The 17,720-nt window shown below is 38.3% G+C and overlaps 1 protein-coding gene and 1 long non-coding RNA gene across 4 annotated transcripts in view; one reads left to right on the top strand and one right to left on the bottom strand.

The window, feature by feature from the left end:
• Window positions 1-17,720, top strand: part of LOC103243476 (uncharacterized) — a 338,326-nt gene that overhangs the window by 293,703 nt on the left and 26,903 nt on the right. The gene's annotated exons all lie outside the window — the stretch shown is intronic.
• Window positions 11,310-13,987, bottom strand: LOC103243468 (uncharacterized). Its single transcript, XM_073005315.1, has one exon. It carries the CDS (start codon window positions 12,244-12,246, stop codon window positions 11,701-11,703), a length of 546 nt encoding a protein of 181 aa, XP_072861416.1. The 5' UTR covers window positions 12,247-13,987; the 3' UTR covers window positions 11,310-11,700.

The raw sequence follows: 17,720 nt of genomic DNA, 5'->3' as shown, positions 1-17,720 counted from the left end.
GAGGAAAAAAAGTCATGATTCAAAAAAGATACTTGCACACTCATGTTTATTGCAGCACAATTCACAATTTCAAAATCATGGAACCAACCCAAATGCCCATCAGTTAACAAGTGCATAAAGAAACTGTGGTGTGTATATACATACATACATCATATATATATATATATGGTGGAATACTACTCAGCCATAAAAAGGAATGAATGAGCAGCATTTGCAGTGGCCTGAATGAAATTGGAGACTATTATTCTAAGTGAAGTAACTCAGGAATGGAAAACCAAACATTGTGTGTTGTCACTGACATGTGGGAGCCAAACTATGAGGAGGCAAAGGCATGAGAATGATACAATGGATTTTGGGGGAAGAATGGGCAGGGGTTGAGGGATAAAAGACTACAAGTATTGTGCAGTGTATACTGCTTGGGTGATGGGTGCACCAAAATCTCATACATCACCACTAAAGAACTTACTCATGTGACCAGATACCACCTGTACCTGAATAACTTATGGAAAAATAAAATAACAAAAATTTTAAAAATCCTGTTGCAACACTATTCAGAAAAAAGATAAGCCTTACTCTTAAGTGTTCATAGGCACTGAAATATAATACAATAAAAGGAAACGTTTTGGCAAAAATTTGAATTATCATAAGATTAGGGTTCAAAACAAGTATTATGTATTTCAGTTTCCTCTCCTTCCTTCCTTTTCTTGCCCTTCCTTCCTTCCTTCCTTCCTTCCTTCCTTCCTTCCTTCCTTCCTTCCTTCCTTCCTTCCTTCCTTCCTTCCTTCCTTCCTTTCTTTTCTTCCTTTTGTTGACACAGTCTCACTCTGTTGCCCTGACTGGAGTGCCATGGCATGATCTTGGCTCACTGCAACCTTCACCTCCTGGCTCAAGCGATTCTCATGCCTCAGTCTCCCAAGTAGCTGGGATTACAGGCATGTGCCACCACACCTGGCTAACTATGTATTTTTAGTAGCGATGAGGTTTTGTCAAGTTGGACTGGCTGGTCTCAAACTCCTGGCGTCGAGTGATCCACTTGCCTCAGCCTCCCAAAGTGCTGGGACTACAGGTGTGAGCCACCGTGGTCAGCCAAGTTTCAGGTACTTTCAGTGAAAAATGAGATAACATACACAGCTACTATATGACAGTGCTTGCCACGTGCCAGATCTTCTGTTGAATGCTTGGTAATTATAGTCTTGATCTTTAGTCTCAAAGAACACATGAGGTTCTCAGTACTCTCTGTGAGTTTATACAGAAGTGAATTAAAGTGACTGTGTCCTGTAAGAGACTTACTATAAGCAATAGTAATTCCGCACCTTCGGTTGTGCTGTTACATCTCCTTAGAATGTTCCTTTTTCCATATAAATGCAATACATTCTTATTCTTCCTTTAAGTTCCAGCCCAGATTCCCTCTCCTTTCTGATGTTTTCCTTAGCCTATTATTTTATTGAAGTCTCATCTCCTCCTTTGTGGCTGACATTATGCTGCAGAGCACTCTAACTCAGCACATCCGACTGTAACCTGAAGGTGTTTATCTATGTGTGTCCAGCTGGATGGTAAACACCCAAGATGAATACTTTATTCGTATGGTTTTATCATCATGCTTGAAAATGAGTACATCATCAATTTTTTTAATTTAGACAATATTTTTAAATTTAATTTTGTTTTGTAATTACACAAAATCTTTTTTTTTTTTTTGACAGAGTCTCGCTCTGTTGCCAGGCCAGAGTGCAGTGGCACAATCTCAGCTCATGGCAAATTCCACCTCCTGGGTTCAAGCGATTCTTCTGCCTCTGCCTCCCAAGTAGCTAGGATTACAGGTGCATGCCACCACGCCCAGCTAATTTTTGTATTTTTAGTAGAGACGAGGTTTCACCATGTTGGCCAGGATGGTGTCGATCTTTTGACCTCATGATCCACCCACCTTGGCCTCCCAAAGTGCTGGGATTACAGGCGTGATGCAGGCCTGGCCTACACAAAATGTGGTTCCAAAATAAATTCTACAAAATTAGGCATTTTGAAGGAGGTTTTTCTTCTATTTCTGTTCCCTCCTTATATTCTCTCCTTTCCCCATAAATCATCATTTTTTAAATTTAAGGTTTTTGTTGACATCTTTATTTTAAATATAAGTGTGTCTGTGTTTACATATTTATATCTTCTTTCTTTATTACATAAGTGGTCACATACTCTAAATGCTTTGTTTCAATTCACTTTTCATCACTTGTGGTGATATATTATTTATTGCACAGGAGTATGTTCAGATATTCCTCACTCCATTTTCAATGAAAAAGTATCCTGTTTTGTGGATATAATATAGGTTACTTAGCCAGTCTCCTCCTGATGGGCATCTGGGTTGTTTCCAGGCTTTTGCTATTAAAATAATATTCTTGACTTGAAAGCAAGGGATAGTCAATAAATCCCTATAAGATCTACCTTATTATTTCATTTACTTATTCTCTATTCTCATTAATTTTTCTCCACAGGTTCTCTCATTAATTCCATAGTAGATTAGAATATTCGATTATTGGCTTGTCTCATTTTTATTCTTATATTACCTGTAGCTTCTGTATGTGAAGTTTTATCTCTGTATTTGTATGTTGATTGTAGCCTTTAGCATAATACCTTTTCCTGCTTTGCCTTCTGCAATGCTTTTTGTGTAAGTCTAACTTGTGGGATGTAAGAATTGTGGCCTCTGCGTTCTTCCATTTGCATTTTCATTATATGCATCCCTGTCTTTACCTTTTCACTTTTAACCTTCTGATGCTTGTTGATTCACTTGCGTCTCTTTATAGACGGCATAATGTTGAGTTTTCCTTTCCATAAGCTAATCTGAAAATCTTTTTTAAAGTGAGTTGAGCCTATTATATGTATGGATATAATCAATATGCTTAACTTTAATTATGTTATTTTTATTATACCTATATATAATAGTGATATATAATAAATTATCTTTATATATTTGTTAAATATTTGTCTCTCTCCTCTCTGTCTCTTTATCTTTCTATCTCTCTGTCTTTCACTTTTAAACTTCTAATCTTTCACCTTTTAAATTCTCTCTTTCTCAGCATGCCTTTTGGTATTTAAGAATGTTTGTATTTTGTACTAATGGTTAACCTTTATATACCCCAAGAGCTCTATTTTTTAGCTACTGTCAGTGGATTCTGTGCTTACAGAAATATTGAAATTATCTAGTTACTTCTTTATTCCTCAATCCCTGAGCATGAGATTTGAATTCCTGGTTAATACCTATAAGGCAATCAGCAAACTTCTACTTTATGTATTTGCTCTCCTTTTCCTTCCTGTTTTGGCAGTTGTGCTGTATCGACATTGTCAGTACATAGCTGTTATATATCACACTTCTTCTCTTAGGCTTATCGTTCATTCTTGTTCTTAGTTCCAAAGGATATATATAGATCCAGATCTCATGTAGATGTCCTTCCAGTATCTTTAGTCATTTGATTTTATGAAGTTCGCTTGTTAATAAATTCTTTGGGATACACCCATGGGGGAGAATGTTCACTGGGTTTTTTTATGCTTATAATAGTTTGTTTGCGGTCTTTATACCTGAAGTTCAGTTTGGCTGAATTTAAAATCCTTGCCTCACATTTTCTTTCCTTGAGTGTTACTCTATTATCTTCCGATATTTTCATCAAAATGTGTGAAAACAAGCTAGTTTTATTTCCTTCTAGTTGACATGGACATTTGCCTGGGTGTTCAAATGATTATTTTTCTTTCAATAATTATTATGTTTTTCTTTAAAATTCAAGGCTTTTATACTGCTATGTCTCAATTTTGACCATTATGAGCTTATTTTTCCAGCAGGAGTAGCTATACTTATAGCAGATAAAACAAACTTAAAATCAACAACAGTAAAAACAGAGAAAGGAGGTCATTATATAATAATAAAGGGATCAATTGAATGAGAAGATACAACAATTCTAAACATACATATTAGCAAGACAGTGAGCTTAGTAAATTTGAAAGTCCCTTTGCTACCTGTCCTTTTTTGTACTCTGCTGAAGTTGCTGTGACCATATCCTGAATCATTTCCTACTTTATTTTCTTATGGAGATGTTGGGGCTCAGAAAACCAAACTCCAAAATATGATTCTTTGGTATGTTGACTGGGGACTTGTGCAGAACAGTAGCTATAAACAGAGGTTTTCTCTGAGGTTCCCATATCTGCCTGAAGACATCCAGGAAAGATATATAACAGGAAAAGAGGCTAAAAGTTGACATCACCCTAGAGAGGCTTTGCCTGAAGGACTTTACCTACATAGCAAGACAGCCTTTGTTCACCATGTATTTCTTCCCCTTACCTTCCCATAGCTTGTGGACACCTCCCCTAAGAAACCCCAAGACCATATTCTGATGCTATACAAACTTCAATCATTGCCCTTTCTTCAAGTCTTATAGTTTGTGAGGCTCTGCATATGCATGTAATAAATTTGTATGCCTTTTCTCCTGTTGATCTGTCTGCTGTCACTGTTTTTCCAGAGACTCAAATTCTCAGATCTTTAGAGAGTAGAGGGAAAGCTTAAAACTCACCTATGGAAACATTATTCATGAAATTAGATCATTAAGTTTTTCTGGTTTAATATCTTAAGATGAAGGAAAATATGATTTCCCTTTCCTAGTGTGTTAAGGTTTTCCAATCTGGACTTTCTCACAGAATTATCTCATCTATATCTTTGTTTGTCTACTGTGTCTTCTCAAGATGGCCTGTCACATGGATTCAGTCACTGGTATGTACCTGTGATCTGTGTATCATGCCATGATCCTGTTTGGGCAAATTGTTCTCATGATGCCAAGATCTCTTTTGATGTCAAAGAGAAGCAGAATTAGAGTAGGGAAATAAAAAGAAACAAGCTCATCTTTCTGAGTTAGTTACCTGTGTGCAATGAGGAAGACATATTCTACTTGTGAGTCATAAATAGTGTCATTAGATAGTGGACTCTCTAGACTTCTTCAAAGTATGCACCAGGTATCATTTCCTTCATTCAATTTGAAACTGTTACCAATGACTTATTGTTTTAAAATATGAATAGGCATTTGGAGCTACTCTGAATAAACTCTCACTGGCCTAATATGGGACAGCTTGGGCACCAAAATGAATATTGGCAGTAATAGATTACAACCCATCAAATAAAACTAAGGACTGATGAGTCCATATTGATATGAATTAAATGGAGAAGTTAAAAAAAAGGAAGATGAGAAAGTTATCCATGACAGTAGAATGTCAATGAGTAAATGCAGAAGGAACAAAGGAGTTTCAAATCACCATTTACAACCATTATAATAAAACTCGATCAAGTAGATATCATCAATGAATACTATAACTATTGGGTGGAAGTTTGATGGGGAGCAGGATATTTGCACACTTCAAAATATTTTCCCAATATCTATTTATTAATTTCAAAGGGAAAATGTTAACTTTACTATGGAGAAACTTGAGAACATACCCTTAATCACAGGATCAAAGTTAACAGCATTGATAATGGACAAACTAGCATGTGTCTCCTGAAGTCACACACTGAAAGGACACATTACTTATGCAATATTTCTGTTAAAATGCAAAACCTGAATATAAGCATGAGGAAACATCAGATAAACTCAGACTAAGAAATACTCCACATAATGAATGACCTGCTGTCTTCAAAAATATTAGCACCATCTAATATAAAGACAGTCTGAGCAAGTATTTCAGGTCTAAATAAACTAAGGAGATGTGATAGCTAAATGCAATGTACAAACATGGATAAAAATTGCTCGATAGGATATTATTGGAAAAATGGCAACATTTGGATATAGCATGTATATTAGGTAATAATAGTGCATCAACATCTAGTTTAATTGATATCTTTACTGTGGTTATACATGAAAATGTCCTTTGTCTTAGGACATAAGTCTGTCTCTATCCATGTAATCTCTCTCTCTCTCGAGAGAAAAATCCATTGTGGTCAAATGTTGAATCTAGGTGAAGACTATATGGCATAAGGAATTCTTTACTCTTATAACTATTCTGTGAGTTTGAAATATTTTCAAAAATGAAAAAAAGTTTAAAAATAAAATGAATTAGGATTGGAAAAGTATGTTTTCTTTGGGATGTTAAAAGAAAAATTTAGACAAATTAAATTTAACAGATTTTCATTCATCAAAGAACAATTCATGAATTGGGCAGCTCCCAGACCAGCACAGGTTCAGAGCAACTCCTTGGCTGCCATTTGGTTAAACAACATTTATGGATAGAAAAAGGAAAGTGATTTGAGTAGTTGCAACTGAGACCATATGATGTTCTATTAAATATCTGAATATTAAGGTGAAGAACTGGCTTGTGATCACACACCTCAATTATTAAAAGTAGCCCTAATCTAAAAAAAAAAAAGAAAAGAAAAAAAAGGAAAAGGAAAGTGATGTACATAAAACCAAAGTGAGGGACAGAAATAGCTGGGTTGGTTAGAGCTCAGTGTTTGCCTTAGTTGAACATGGTTTAAACAGTTGGCCCCTGTGATTGACCAGAACTGGGCTGCTGTGGACTTGGATACTTGTTGGAAAGGTATGTCACAGTTTGTTTACATATCTGGTTAGGTTACAATTTACTATGCATGGAGAAACCTTTATGCCAAACCTAAAACATGTAAAGAGTCAGCTTTAGGCTAAACTTAATTTAACAATTGTTAGTATAATAAGAGTGAGGAGTTTGGGTCTTTTGGAGGAAACGCTGAAGTATACAGTAAAATTTACTTCATAGGAGCGTCTACTATAAAAAACTGTTTAAAAATATTTCTAACACAGTAAATCTTTCATCTCCTTGGGTCTCTGAAAATAAAGAATTTCTGGCAATGTAGCTGACTGAGTTGATACTGACAGACCCACTTCCTGGTACAAGTAAATATAAATGCTTCAAAAATTTAAAAAAAAATCAATCATGTAGTTGAACTTTAAAAAAGTAGAGAAAAATTGTCATTTGTCAGGAACTGAGAGGGAGCTCAAATGGCAAACACTAGCTGATGTCCTGTGGCCTGTGGGAAGGTTTGGCATCCGGTTAGATGCCCTCAGAATTGGAGGCTGTTGGTTAAAACTCAGGAAGGTACAAGAAATGGGACCTGAAATTATCACAAGGCAGGATCTAGGAAGTAAGACCCTTATATAAAATTTACATTCTTAAGAATGCTATTTGGGCAGATTGTTCTCAGGATGCCAAGACCTCTTTTGATGTCAAAAGAGAAGAATGTAAACTTAAAGTTTACATTCTGAAATCATTCTTGTGCATAAGATGGAGACAAGATAATCTTAGTCTGCCCACAGGAATTTTATGTGGTAATAGAGTCATGAACAACTAAACTATGCAATATCACCAAGCTTCCTAATTCACACTATATGCATAGTGGAGGAATCTCAAGGTGAAAAACTACTGATACCAAATAGTGCATGTCCTTGAAATAATCAGAAACAAGAGCAAAAGGAAGAGCACACAGAAAGAACCCCCCAAAAGAAAAAATATACAAAAAAGCATTAAGTGTAAGGAAAAATAAACCTCTAAGAAACCACACACAGATTGCATGGGATGCCCCACAGGGGTCAATTTCTGCATAAGATAAATGCACAAGCAAATTTTACAAAATATGTAAGAAAATAATGTATCATGAGTAGTATAGTAGACACAGGAAAAGGGACTATAACCTCAGGAATTGAGATGACTGAAGATTCTGAAGGTGACTATATATAAACGGGTTTAGAAGGTAAACAAAAAATGGAAATTGGCGGGTGAGGGGCAAGGGGAGGGAGAGCGTTAGGACAAATACCTAATGCATGTGGGGCTTAAAACCTAGATGATGGGCTGGGCACGGTGGCTCACGCCTGTAATCCCAGCACTTTGGGAGGCCGAGACGGGCAGATCACAAGATCAGAAGATCGAAACCATCCTGGCAAACATGGTGAAACCCTGTCACTACTAAAAATACAAAAATTATCTGGGCGTGGTGGTGTGTGCCTGTAGTCCCAGCCACTTGGGAGGCTGAAGCAGGAGAATTGCTTGAACCCAGGAAGTGGAGGTTGCAGTGAGCTGAGATCAGGCCACTGCACTCCAGCCTGGTGATGGAGCGAGACTCTGTCTCAAAAAAAAAAAAAAAAAAAAAACAAACCTAGAGTGTAGCTGCACTCATCAACCCATCATCTAGGTGTACATGTGGTGTATATGTGCCACATTTTCTTATTCCAGTCTGTCATTTTCTTAATCCAGTCTGTCATTGCTGGACACTTGGGTTGGTTCCAAGTCTTTGCTATTGTGAATAGTGCCGCAAGAAATGTACGTGTGCATGTGTCTTTATAGCAGCATGATTTATAATCCTTTGGGTGTATACCCAGTAATGGAATGGCTGGATCAAATGGTATTTCTAGTTTTAGATCCTTGAGGAATCACTACACTGTCTTCCACAATGGTTGAACTAGTTTACAGTCCCACCAACAGTGTAAAAGTGTTCCTATTTCTCCACATCCTCTTCAGCACCTGTTGTGTCCTGACTTTTTAATGATTGCCATTCTAACTGGTGTGAGATGGTATCTCATTGTGGTTTTGATGTGCATTTCTCTGATGATGAGTGATGATGAGCATTTTTTCATGTGTCTGTTGGCTGCATAAATGTCTTCTTTTGAGAAGTGTCTGTTCATATCCTTTGCCCACTTTTTGATAGGGTTGTTTGTTTTTTTCTTGTAAATTTGTTTGAGTTCTTTGTAGGTTCTGGATATTAGCCCTTTGTCAGATGAGTAGATTGCAAAAATTTTCTTCCATTCTGTAGGTTGCCTGTTCACTCTGATGGTAGTTTCTTTTGCTGTGCAGAAGCTCTTTAGTTTAATTAGATCCCATTTGTCAGTTTTGGCTTTTGTTGCCATTGCTTTTGGTGTTTTAGACATGAAGTCCTTATCTTTGGTTTTCAACAACTTTCCTTGATGTGCCTACATGTGGTTTTTGTTTTTATTCACTCTGCTTGGGTTCAGAGACGTTCTAGAATCTGTGACTTGAGGTCATCAATTGTTTCAAATTGCCCTCCAGTATCTCTTTGTTTATTACTTCTCCATTCTCTCTTCTCTCTTTCTGGGACTCCAATTTATATGTATCTTAGACTTTTCACTATGCTCCCAGTGTGTCTTATGCTATTATCTCTATTTTAAAACTTTTATTCCCTCTGCATTCCACTGTGAATATTTTCTACTTCCATTTTGCTATTCCCCTCTTCTGTCTAATCTTCTGTTAAACTTATTTATTGAATTCTTAATTTCAGTTTTTGAGATTTTTGGTTCTAGAATTTTCACTGAGTTTTTTAAAAAGAGATTCTACTTCTTTAATAAAATTTACATTTTTAATCTATTATTTCAAATATATTAATTGTAAGTATTCTAAAGTCAGTGTTAGTACCTGTATATAGATCATCCTTGGCTCTGTTTCTATTTTCTTTTCTTCTTGATTTTACTCATTTAGTCATTTTTTTTTTGGCATGCAGAAAAATTTAAAAATTTTGGTAATTTTTTAAATTGAATGCCAGAGATTCAGAAATTATATATGAAAAACTATAGAGGCTGGAGGTGATCTTGTCTTTCACCTGAAGGAATTTAATTTTTTTCTGAGACCCTGGTCCCTCAAATACTGTCTGCATAAGTCAACTCCCAATGCTCATAAACAATTGTTTTCTTAGTTTTGTCTAATTATTAGAGTCATTCCTTCTATCAGTTACTTTGTCACAACTGGAAGTGGAATTCTGTCCTTTAATTTTTTTTAATTATACCTTATGTTCCAGGGTACATGTGCACAACCTTCAGGCTTTTAGATAGGTGTACATGTGCCATATTGGTTTGTTGCACTTATCAACTCGTCATTAACATTCGGTATTTCTCCTAATGCTAGCCCTCCCCCAGCCTCCCACCCTCCAACAGGCCCCAGTGTGTGATATTCGCCGCCCTGTCCAAATGTTCTCATTGTTCAATTCCCACCTATGAGTGTCCTTTAATTTTTCAAGTGACCACTCTTTCCTTCGTCGGGATTTTGGACCTTGCACTCTACTAGTTGTTGTCTTGCTTCTCTGGTGATTCCTTTGCAGTCTCCTGTGGTTTCTGTTGCTTTGTTTTCAATTTACAAGTGATGGAGTGTCCCACAGCTCAGGGCATAGATGTCTTTTTCTCAGACACTTATTCCCTATGACCAGGAAGCCACATTCAGTCCTATGGCATTCAAAGTCCCATTTCATATGCTGAGACCAACTGAAGGTTCATTTAATTTTCACCTACTTTCTCTGACCCATCAGGACTTGTGTGCTGTAAGTGATGCGGAGGAATAATGCCCCTACACAGTTTAAATTATTGTTTGTTCATGTAGTAGAACCTATTGAAGTTAAAGATTCATGATTCAATACCACTGCATTATTCATTGGACCTTTAACTCCTAGAATATGTATTTAGTACAGAACTTTCTAACTGTTTCTCCTGCTTTTACTAGCTTCAATTGATGTAAAATTTATTTTCACCATTTTCCCCTAGGATGGAGTTTATAGGCCATATTCTGGGTTTACCTAAGAACCAAACTAGTCTGTTAGTTGGTTTCTTCTAAGTCCCCATATTTCTCTATGAAAATTCATTTTTGTGGAATTTATTGACCAAGACCATGTGCCCTAAGACCATGCTGTTAAATACACATCACAGAAAAGTCATTAAGGTAGGAAAAATATTAAAATTTGAGTATTTTACATTTTCTGCAATTCCCCAACTTCTCAGAAGACTGATTTTCCCTAAAGGTAATTACTTTGTTGTTAGTGGATGGAGATGAAATTAAAGCAACTGAGAGTGTAATAAATTGAATTACAGGAGAGATGGATAAACCCTAAAGAGTAGCCTCTGGTTTTACAAGAGTGGGATGAAAGACATAAGGGCAGAACAAGATGACAGGATCAGCAGGCATGGGTGGAGTAGGAAAATAGAAGAATAAAGCAAATAAGAGAGCAGTGGGGTTGTAGGGAAAGATACACTTTCAAAAATATTTAAGAAAATTTAGCTGTGGGATAGAACCCTTCTCTATATTCATTAAAAAACTTAACTAAAAATCTTTATTTTTCTTCAATACTTTTGGAAGCATCCATGTATTGCCATTGTTTATTTATTTTTTAAACTCATTACATGTTGGGATATTCTTGAAGAATAGGATTCGTTCAGTTGTGTTTTGGGTGTAATTTCTCAGGAACTAAGGACAATCATTACAAAGCAACACAAAAAGAACATTGTATTTCTATGCGACAAAGGTGGAGTTTTATTCAGAAGCAGAAAAAATAAGATACAGAAACATTGCTGTAAAAGGAAATACAGGGTGAAACAATCAGACTTTCAAATCTGAGAGTGAGACATCCTTGCCCTGAGTAACCCTGCAAGAATTTCCATGTTTGGGACAGAAGAACTTGGTATCCATAAATACAAATATAGGGTATAAAACTTGATAAATTCTATTAATTTCTTGCTGTAAATAACATCTAATTTCACACTTGGGTTAACGTGGGGAACATATATTCTAGATGTATATCCAGGACATATATCCTAGATATATGTCCAGTATATGGACACACAGTTAGTGGGAATGGCCTCTCCTGAGTTGTCTATGAGATGCACAAGGTCTGCTTCTGTGATAAGTGAGCTGAAGGGGAGGAGACAGGTTCAGGAAAGGAGCTCAGCAGCAAGAGGAGGCGCAGCACAAGGGGCGGGGGCAGGTGGAGATGACACAGGTTGGGCGGTAGCAAGTGGTGTGGCAGGAGACTCGGCCACAGACTGGACGCAGGCAGCAGCAGGGGCGGCAGCAGCTGGATTCACAGCAAGAGGGACGGCAGCAGCTGGAGATGCAGCAGCTGGGGCGGCAGCAGGTGGGCTGGCAGCACACAGACTGGCAGCACTGGGGCCTGCAGCAGCTGGACACACAGCAGCTGGGACGGCAGCAAGTGGTCCTGCAGCAGGTGGTCTGGCAGCACTGGGGCCTGCAGCAGCTGGACACACAGCAGCTGGGGCGGCAGCAGCTGGAGATGCAGCAGCTGGGGCGGCAGCAGGTGGGCTGGCAGCATACAGATTGGCAGCACTGGGGCCTGCAGCAGCTGGACACACAGCAGCTGGGGCGGCAGCAGGTGGTCCTGCAGCAGGTGGTCTGGCAGCAGCTGGGGCGGCAGCAGGTCTCCAGGCCACAGCCCTGGTCAGAGCAAACGGAACCACAACAGGAGCTGACCATGGTGTCAGAGGGTGAAGGTTCTGGGTGGGTTTCCAGGAGAGTGAGTTTCGTGAGTTTGAGAATCTTCCTTGCTACATGGCCCCTTTTATACCCAGCTGAGGAGCCTTTGTGATTATGAGATTATTTCCTTGTTTTTGTTTATATGACACAAATGCAATTACTAAACCATATTATTGTGTTTTTCTAGTAAAAAATCCCGTTATATAGAAAATGATTATTTCCCTTTTCTCACCCTGGTGTTCCCACATGAGTCACCTCTTGTTTTCCTTTTCTTGGTTTCAGTGTCACATTACTTCAGTCTCTGGGTATCATGTGACATGGGAGGGCCACTGTCGCTTGTCTGTTTCTCATCTTGATATCATTTTGGGAGAGCTTCTGATTGGGCAAAGGCCTCGTAGAGAAATGCATGTGTCAATCATCTGGAATGCTGACAGGAAAAAAGAAAGTATGCTCCTGTTTTTGAGTGTGAGAAATGAGGAAGCTTATGATTCATTGTATGTATCCTGGGTGGTCATTGAGCTAACCAAATGCCTAGGTCATTGCGAGCTGTGTTAATTCTCATCACTTGGGTGCACCTTGAAACAGTTAGTAGTGACTCACTGTTTCTAAGGAACAAGGCGTCATCTGGGCTTGAGCTGTGTCTATCTTCAAAAGTGTCCTGCAGGCTGAGGTAGAATAAAGTGGATCATAGTTTTTGATCTGCCTTTTTAAATATCAAAATGTGTAATGGTTTTGCCTTATTGACATTTTGTTAAAATCTTTTTCATACATTCTGAGCTAAAACATCTAGCAGGGTTTTTTTTAGTATCACTTATTTCTAAGATTTTTTTAGAAGCATCGAGAGGAATATAAAAGACATATTCTTTAACTTATAGATGCTTATGTAACTATGGACCTCAATTTTAGAAATCACCCACTTTCTCTTCCTTTCCTCCCCTCTCACCTCTTCGTTCCTTCCTTCTCTGCACACTCCCTTCTGATAATACTGTCTAATATCTTATCTAATATAATCTTGCTTAAGAAATTCCAGAGGCTAATCTTGAAACAAACCAGGCACAGAGCCCTGAGGAATCCTCTTGCTTAGGGGGAATCTTGAACAATTTAGTCCACCATCATTGGGCTGAAGTCAAAATAATGCCACCAAACCTCTGGACATCCAAGATAGCCATTGGAACAAGACAGGCAGACTCAGCACCCCGCACCATCCCTGCACGTCTCCCATGCCAAGTTTCCCTTTCAAAATCCTATGGCAAATTTAAAAATGTAAGATGGCACTTTAGAACTCTAGTTCACTAGTTAAAGTATGTCAATGAGATATATCTTGGGGTGAAATGATTTTATTTCTTTCACTTAGCATTCTTCTAGTTATTCTTTACTGGTTAGTTCAAATCCCCTTTTTCTCCAATATCTTTCTTGGCCTCACACAAAGCAAGGTTATCTTCTTGGTTTACTGGCTCTCCAACTAGAACTACCTTTCCTTTCACCAGCCCTTACCTCTTATGCATTAGCTATCCAGCAGCAAGCAGCTGAACCTGGGTCCAGTTACATTTACACAGAAATTGCATTCATAACGAGTTTAATTTATTTATTTACTTATTTTTTGACGTGGAGTTTCACTCTTGTTGCCCAGGCTGGAGTGCAATGGCACGATCTCAGCTCACTGCAACCTCCGCTTCCCAGGTTCAAGTAATTCTCCTGCCTCAGCCTCCCAAGTAGCTGGGATTACAGGCATGTGCCACCATGCCCGGGTAATTTTGTATTTTTAGTAGAGATGAGGTTTCGCCATGTTGGCCAGGCTGATTTCAAACTCCTGACCTCAGGTGATCCACCTACCTCGGCCTCCCAAAGTGCTGGGATTACAGAAGAGAGTCACCGTGCCCGGCCCATAAAGAGTTTTTAAATAAAAGCCTCACATGATTATGGTCCTAAATAAAGGGTCTTCTTTAGAGCCATGGACATTCAGGGAAAAGCAATTATTCAAGAAAAGAACAAATTACCTTCATGATATTTTCTCTTCCTGGGAATGAAGGGATGTCTATTGTGAGCTTATGTGGGGCCTGAGGAACCTGGAGATCTCTACCCTAGTGGAGTTTGTATTCTAGAAGGAATCAACAGACACATGAGAATGAGATGATAGAGTCCATGCATAAATAAGGCACAACAGAAGTGCAGTGGAAGAAGAATTTTCCTCACTGAAAAATTGCTGACTTGAGGCAGATTGATTAGCAAGAGAAAAGGCATACACATTTATCTAACGAGTATACCCAAGAGCCTTCAGAATGAAAACTCAACCCCTCAATGAGGTACAGAAGCTTATACATCCTCTTGAGGTCACAGAAAGAATGAGGGCTCAGAGCATGGCCAAAAATAGGAAACAGGTCTTAGTGGCAAGACAGGTGTATTGGTCCATTCTCATGTGCTATGAAGAAATACCCTAGACTGCGTAATTTACAAAGGAAAGAGGTTTAATTGACTCACAGTTCACCATGGCTGGGGAAGCCTCAGGAAACTTACAATCATGGCAGAAGGGGAGGCAAACACGTCCTTCGTCACATCGTGGCAGCAAGGAGAAGTGCAGAGGAGAAGGAAAATAAACCCCTTATAAGACCATTAGATCTCATGAGAACTCACTATCCCATGAAGGTAACCGACCCCATGACTAAATTGTCTCCGCCTGTGTCCTTCCCATGACATGTGGGGATTATGAGAACTACAATTCAAGATGAGATTTGGGTCGGGACACAAAGCCTAACCATATCAACAGGTTATGGGAAGGAGAAAGAAAGAGGCTTGGTTAGCAAAGGGGGTCTTGTTATGTGGATGAAATCTCACAGGTAGCAGCCCTCAGAGAAAAGAGATGGTAAATGATTTTTTTCAGAACTTTAAGGGTGTCAGAGAGTCAGTTATTCTCTTCTAGATCCAGGAAACGCCTATAATGAGAAGGCCTGGCTGCATTAATGGAGATTCTCTACAGATGCAAATTTCCTTCACAAAAGACAGCTTTGCAGGGCCACTTTAGTCTGCTGACCATGTGGCAGCCATCTTAAAATATGTCCAAAAATATATTTTGGGGTAAAATAGTTTTTATTTTCTTAATTTAGCATTCTTCTAGTTGTTTTTTACTGGTTAGTCCAAATGCCATTTTTCTCCAATATCTTTCTTGGTCTTACACAAAGCAAGGTCCTTCCTCCATTGCACATCTGTTGTGCCTTATATATGCACAGCCTCTATCATCTGATTCTCTATCAGAAATTCATTTGTCTATTGGCTCCTCGTAAAATACAAACTCCATTAGGGCATAGACTATGATCTATTCATCTTTGTATAACAGAACCTGAAATAGAATGAGGAAATGTGTATTTAATGGATGAAGATTTTGTTAAGGCTTTCAAGGGTCACACTGACCTTTGAGAATAATAAACCATTCAAATAGGTGAAGAGAAAGGGGACATAAAAGGAGCACATAATTAAGATTGGGCATGACCCTGGCTTGTGATGGTGAAAGTGATATGCTGAAAAGTCTGTTTTGAGAAGTAATGAGAGAAGTTGGGATTGACAGCATGTGGGAGAAATTGTGGGTACCCTCAAATCCTGGAAGAAATGGTGGGGAGCTATGAAAAGCCTTCAGGAAGGAATGTTAGGTGATATTGTAACCACCCAATGGGTTCATTTTGCTTGCTGCCCAGATAGAGCCAATTTATCGAGACAGGGGAATTGCAATAGAGAAAGAGTTTAATGTGCATAGAGCCAGCTAAAAAGGAGACCAGAGCTTTGTTATTATTCGCAACTGCCTCCTTGAAAATTAGGAGTCTAGGGTTTTTCAAGAATAGTTTAGTGGGCAAAGGAATGGGTGCTGCTGATTGATTGTGGAAGCAATCATAGGGCTGTGGACCATGGTCCTGGTGAGCTGAGTTTGCTTCAGGCGGCAGGGGTTGGTAGGGGCAGGACCAGTTGAGTCAAGAGTCATAGGTCCAGGTGTGGCTACTGATTGTCAGAAAAGCAAAAGCATGAAAACATGTCTCAAAAGTCTAATTTTAGGCTCGACAGTAGTGATGTTGTCTGCAGGAGTAATTGGGGAAGTTGCAAATCTTGCGACCTCTGTTATAGTGGCTGGTAATTGTTTATGTCTACACCTTAGTCTGCTAAGGAGAATTCAGGCTCCTCTCATCCTCCTAACCTGGTGAACTTTCATTAGTTTTACAAAGGTGGTTTAGTTTTGTGGAATGGATATTATCATTTAAATATAAACTAAATTTCTCCTCAAGTTAGCTTGGTCCAAGCCCAGGGCAATTTGGCAGTTAAAGGCAAGATAGGGGTTGGTTCAATCAGATCTCTTCCACTGTGATAATTTTCTTACTGTCATAATTTTGGCAAAAGTGCTTTCAATATATATGCTATGTACAATTTATTTTAATTTTTGATCTGCCTTTAGAAATGACAAAATGCTCCTGGATTGCTGGGAAGAGATGCTTTAAAAAATTGAAGTGAGGCTGGATGCAGTGGCTCACGCCTGTAATCCCAGCACTTTGGGAGCCCGAGGCAGGTGGATCATGAGGTCAGGAGATTGAGACCATCCTGTGTAACACAGTGAAACCCCGTCTGTACTAAAAATACAAAACAATTAGCTGGGCATGATGGTAGACACCTGCAGTCCCAGCTACTCAAGAGGTTGAAGCAGGAAAATGGCATGAACCCAGGAGGCAGAGCTTGCAGTGAGCAGAGATCATGCCACTGCACTCCAGCTGGTGGGGACAGAGTGAGACTCCATCTCAAAAAAAAAAAAAAGAAAGAAAAGAAAAAAGTTGAAGTGAGACAGAGTAAAAGTTGAACTCTCAGCATCAGGTGATGGCCTTGAGCATAATAAGGATAAATTATTCTCTTCATTATGAAATAATAAGTTTATTTATGAAATAACTAAATTATTTCTTTGAAAGAATTGGTAGAAACTTGGAACAAATTGAAAATAGAGGTATAAGAAGGGTTCTTCCTAAAAGTTATAAAAGATATTTCAGTTGAACTAATCGTTTACATGTTCTATAACTTTCTATATATATGATTTATACCCCCTACCTACTTAAAGCCAACAATTAACATTTTTAAAGGATAAATAAATCAGAAAGGATAAGATGTGCCTAAAAAAGAAGAACTTAAAAAGAATAAGCCATTTAGAGATAAGGAAGAAATATTAACATTAAAAGACTAGAATGGAATCATTGGCACAATTATGCACTAACTATACTTGTTCTTTTCCAGAAACTTAAACAAAATAAAAACCCAACATGTTCTGGAATTCCTGCTTTTTCTTCTTTCTTTCTTTCTTTCTTTCTTTCTTTCTTTCTTTCTTTCTTTCTTTCTTTCTTTCTTTCTTTCCTTTCTTTTTTCTTTTCTTTTCCTTTTCTTTCTTTCTTTTTGTTTTTTGTTCTTTCTTTCCTTCCTTCCTTCCTTCCTTCCTTCCTTCCTTCCTTCCTTCCTTC

Source organism: Chlorocebus sabaeus, chromosome 16, assembly GCF_047675955.1.
Source record: "Chlorocebus sabaeus isolate Y175 chromosome 16, mChlSab1.0.hap1, whole genome shotgun sequence".
Lineage (NCBI taxonomy): Eukaryota > Metazoa > Chordata > Mammalia > Primates > Cercopithecidae > Chlorocebus > Chlorocebus sabaeus.
Note: the sequence above shows the minus strand (reverse complement) of the source record. Positions and strands in the feature narration are given on the sequence as shown.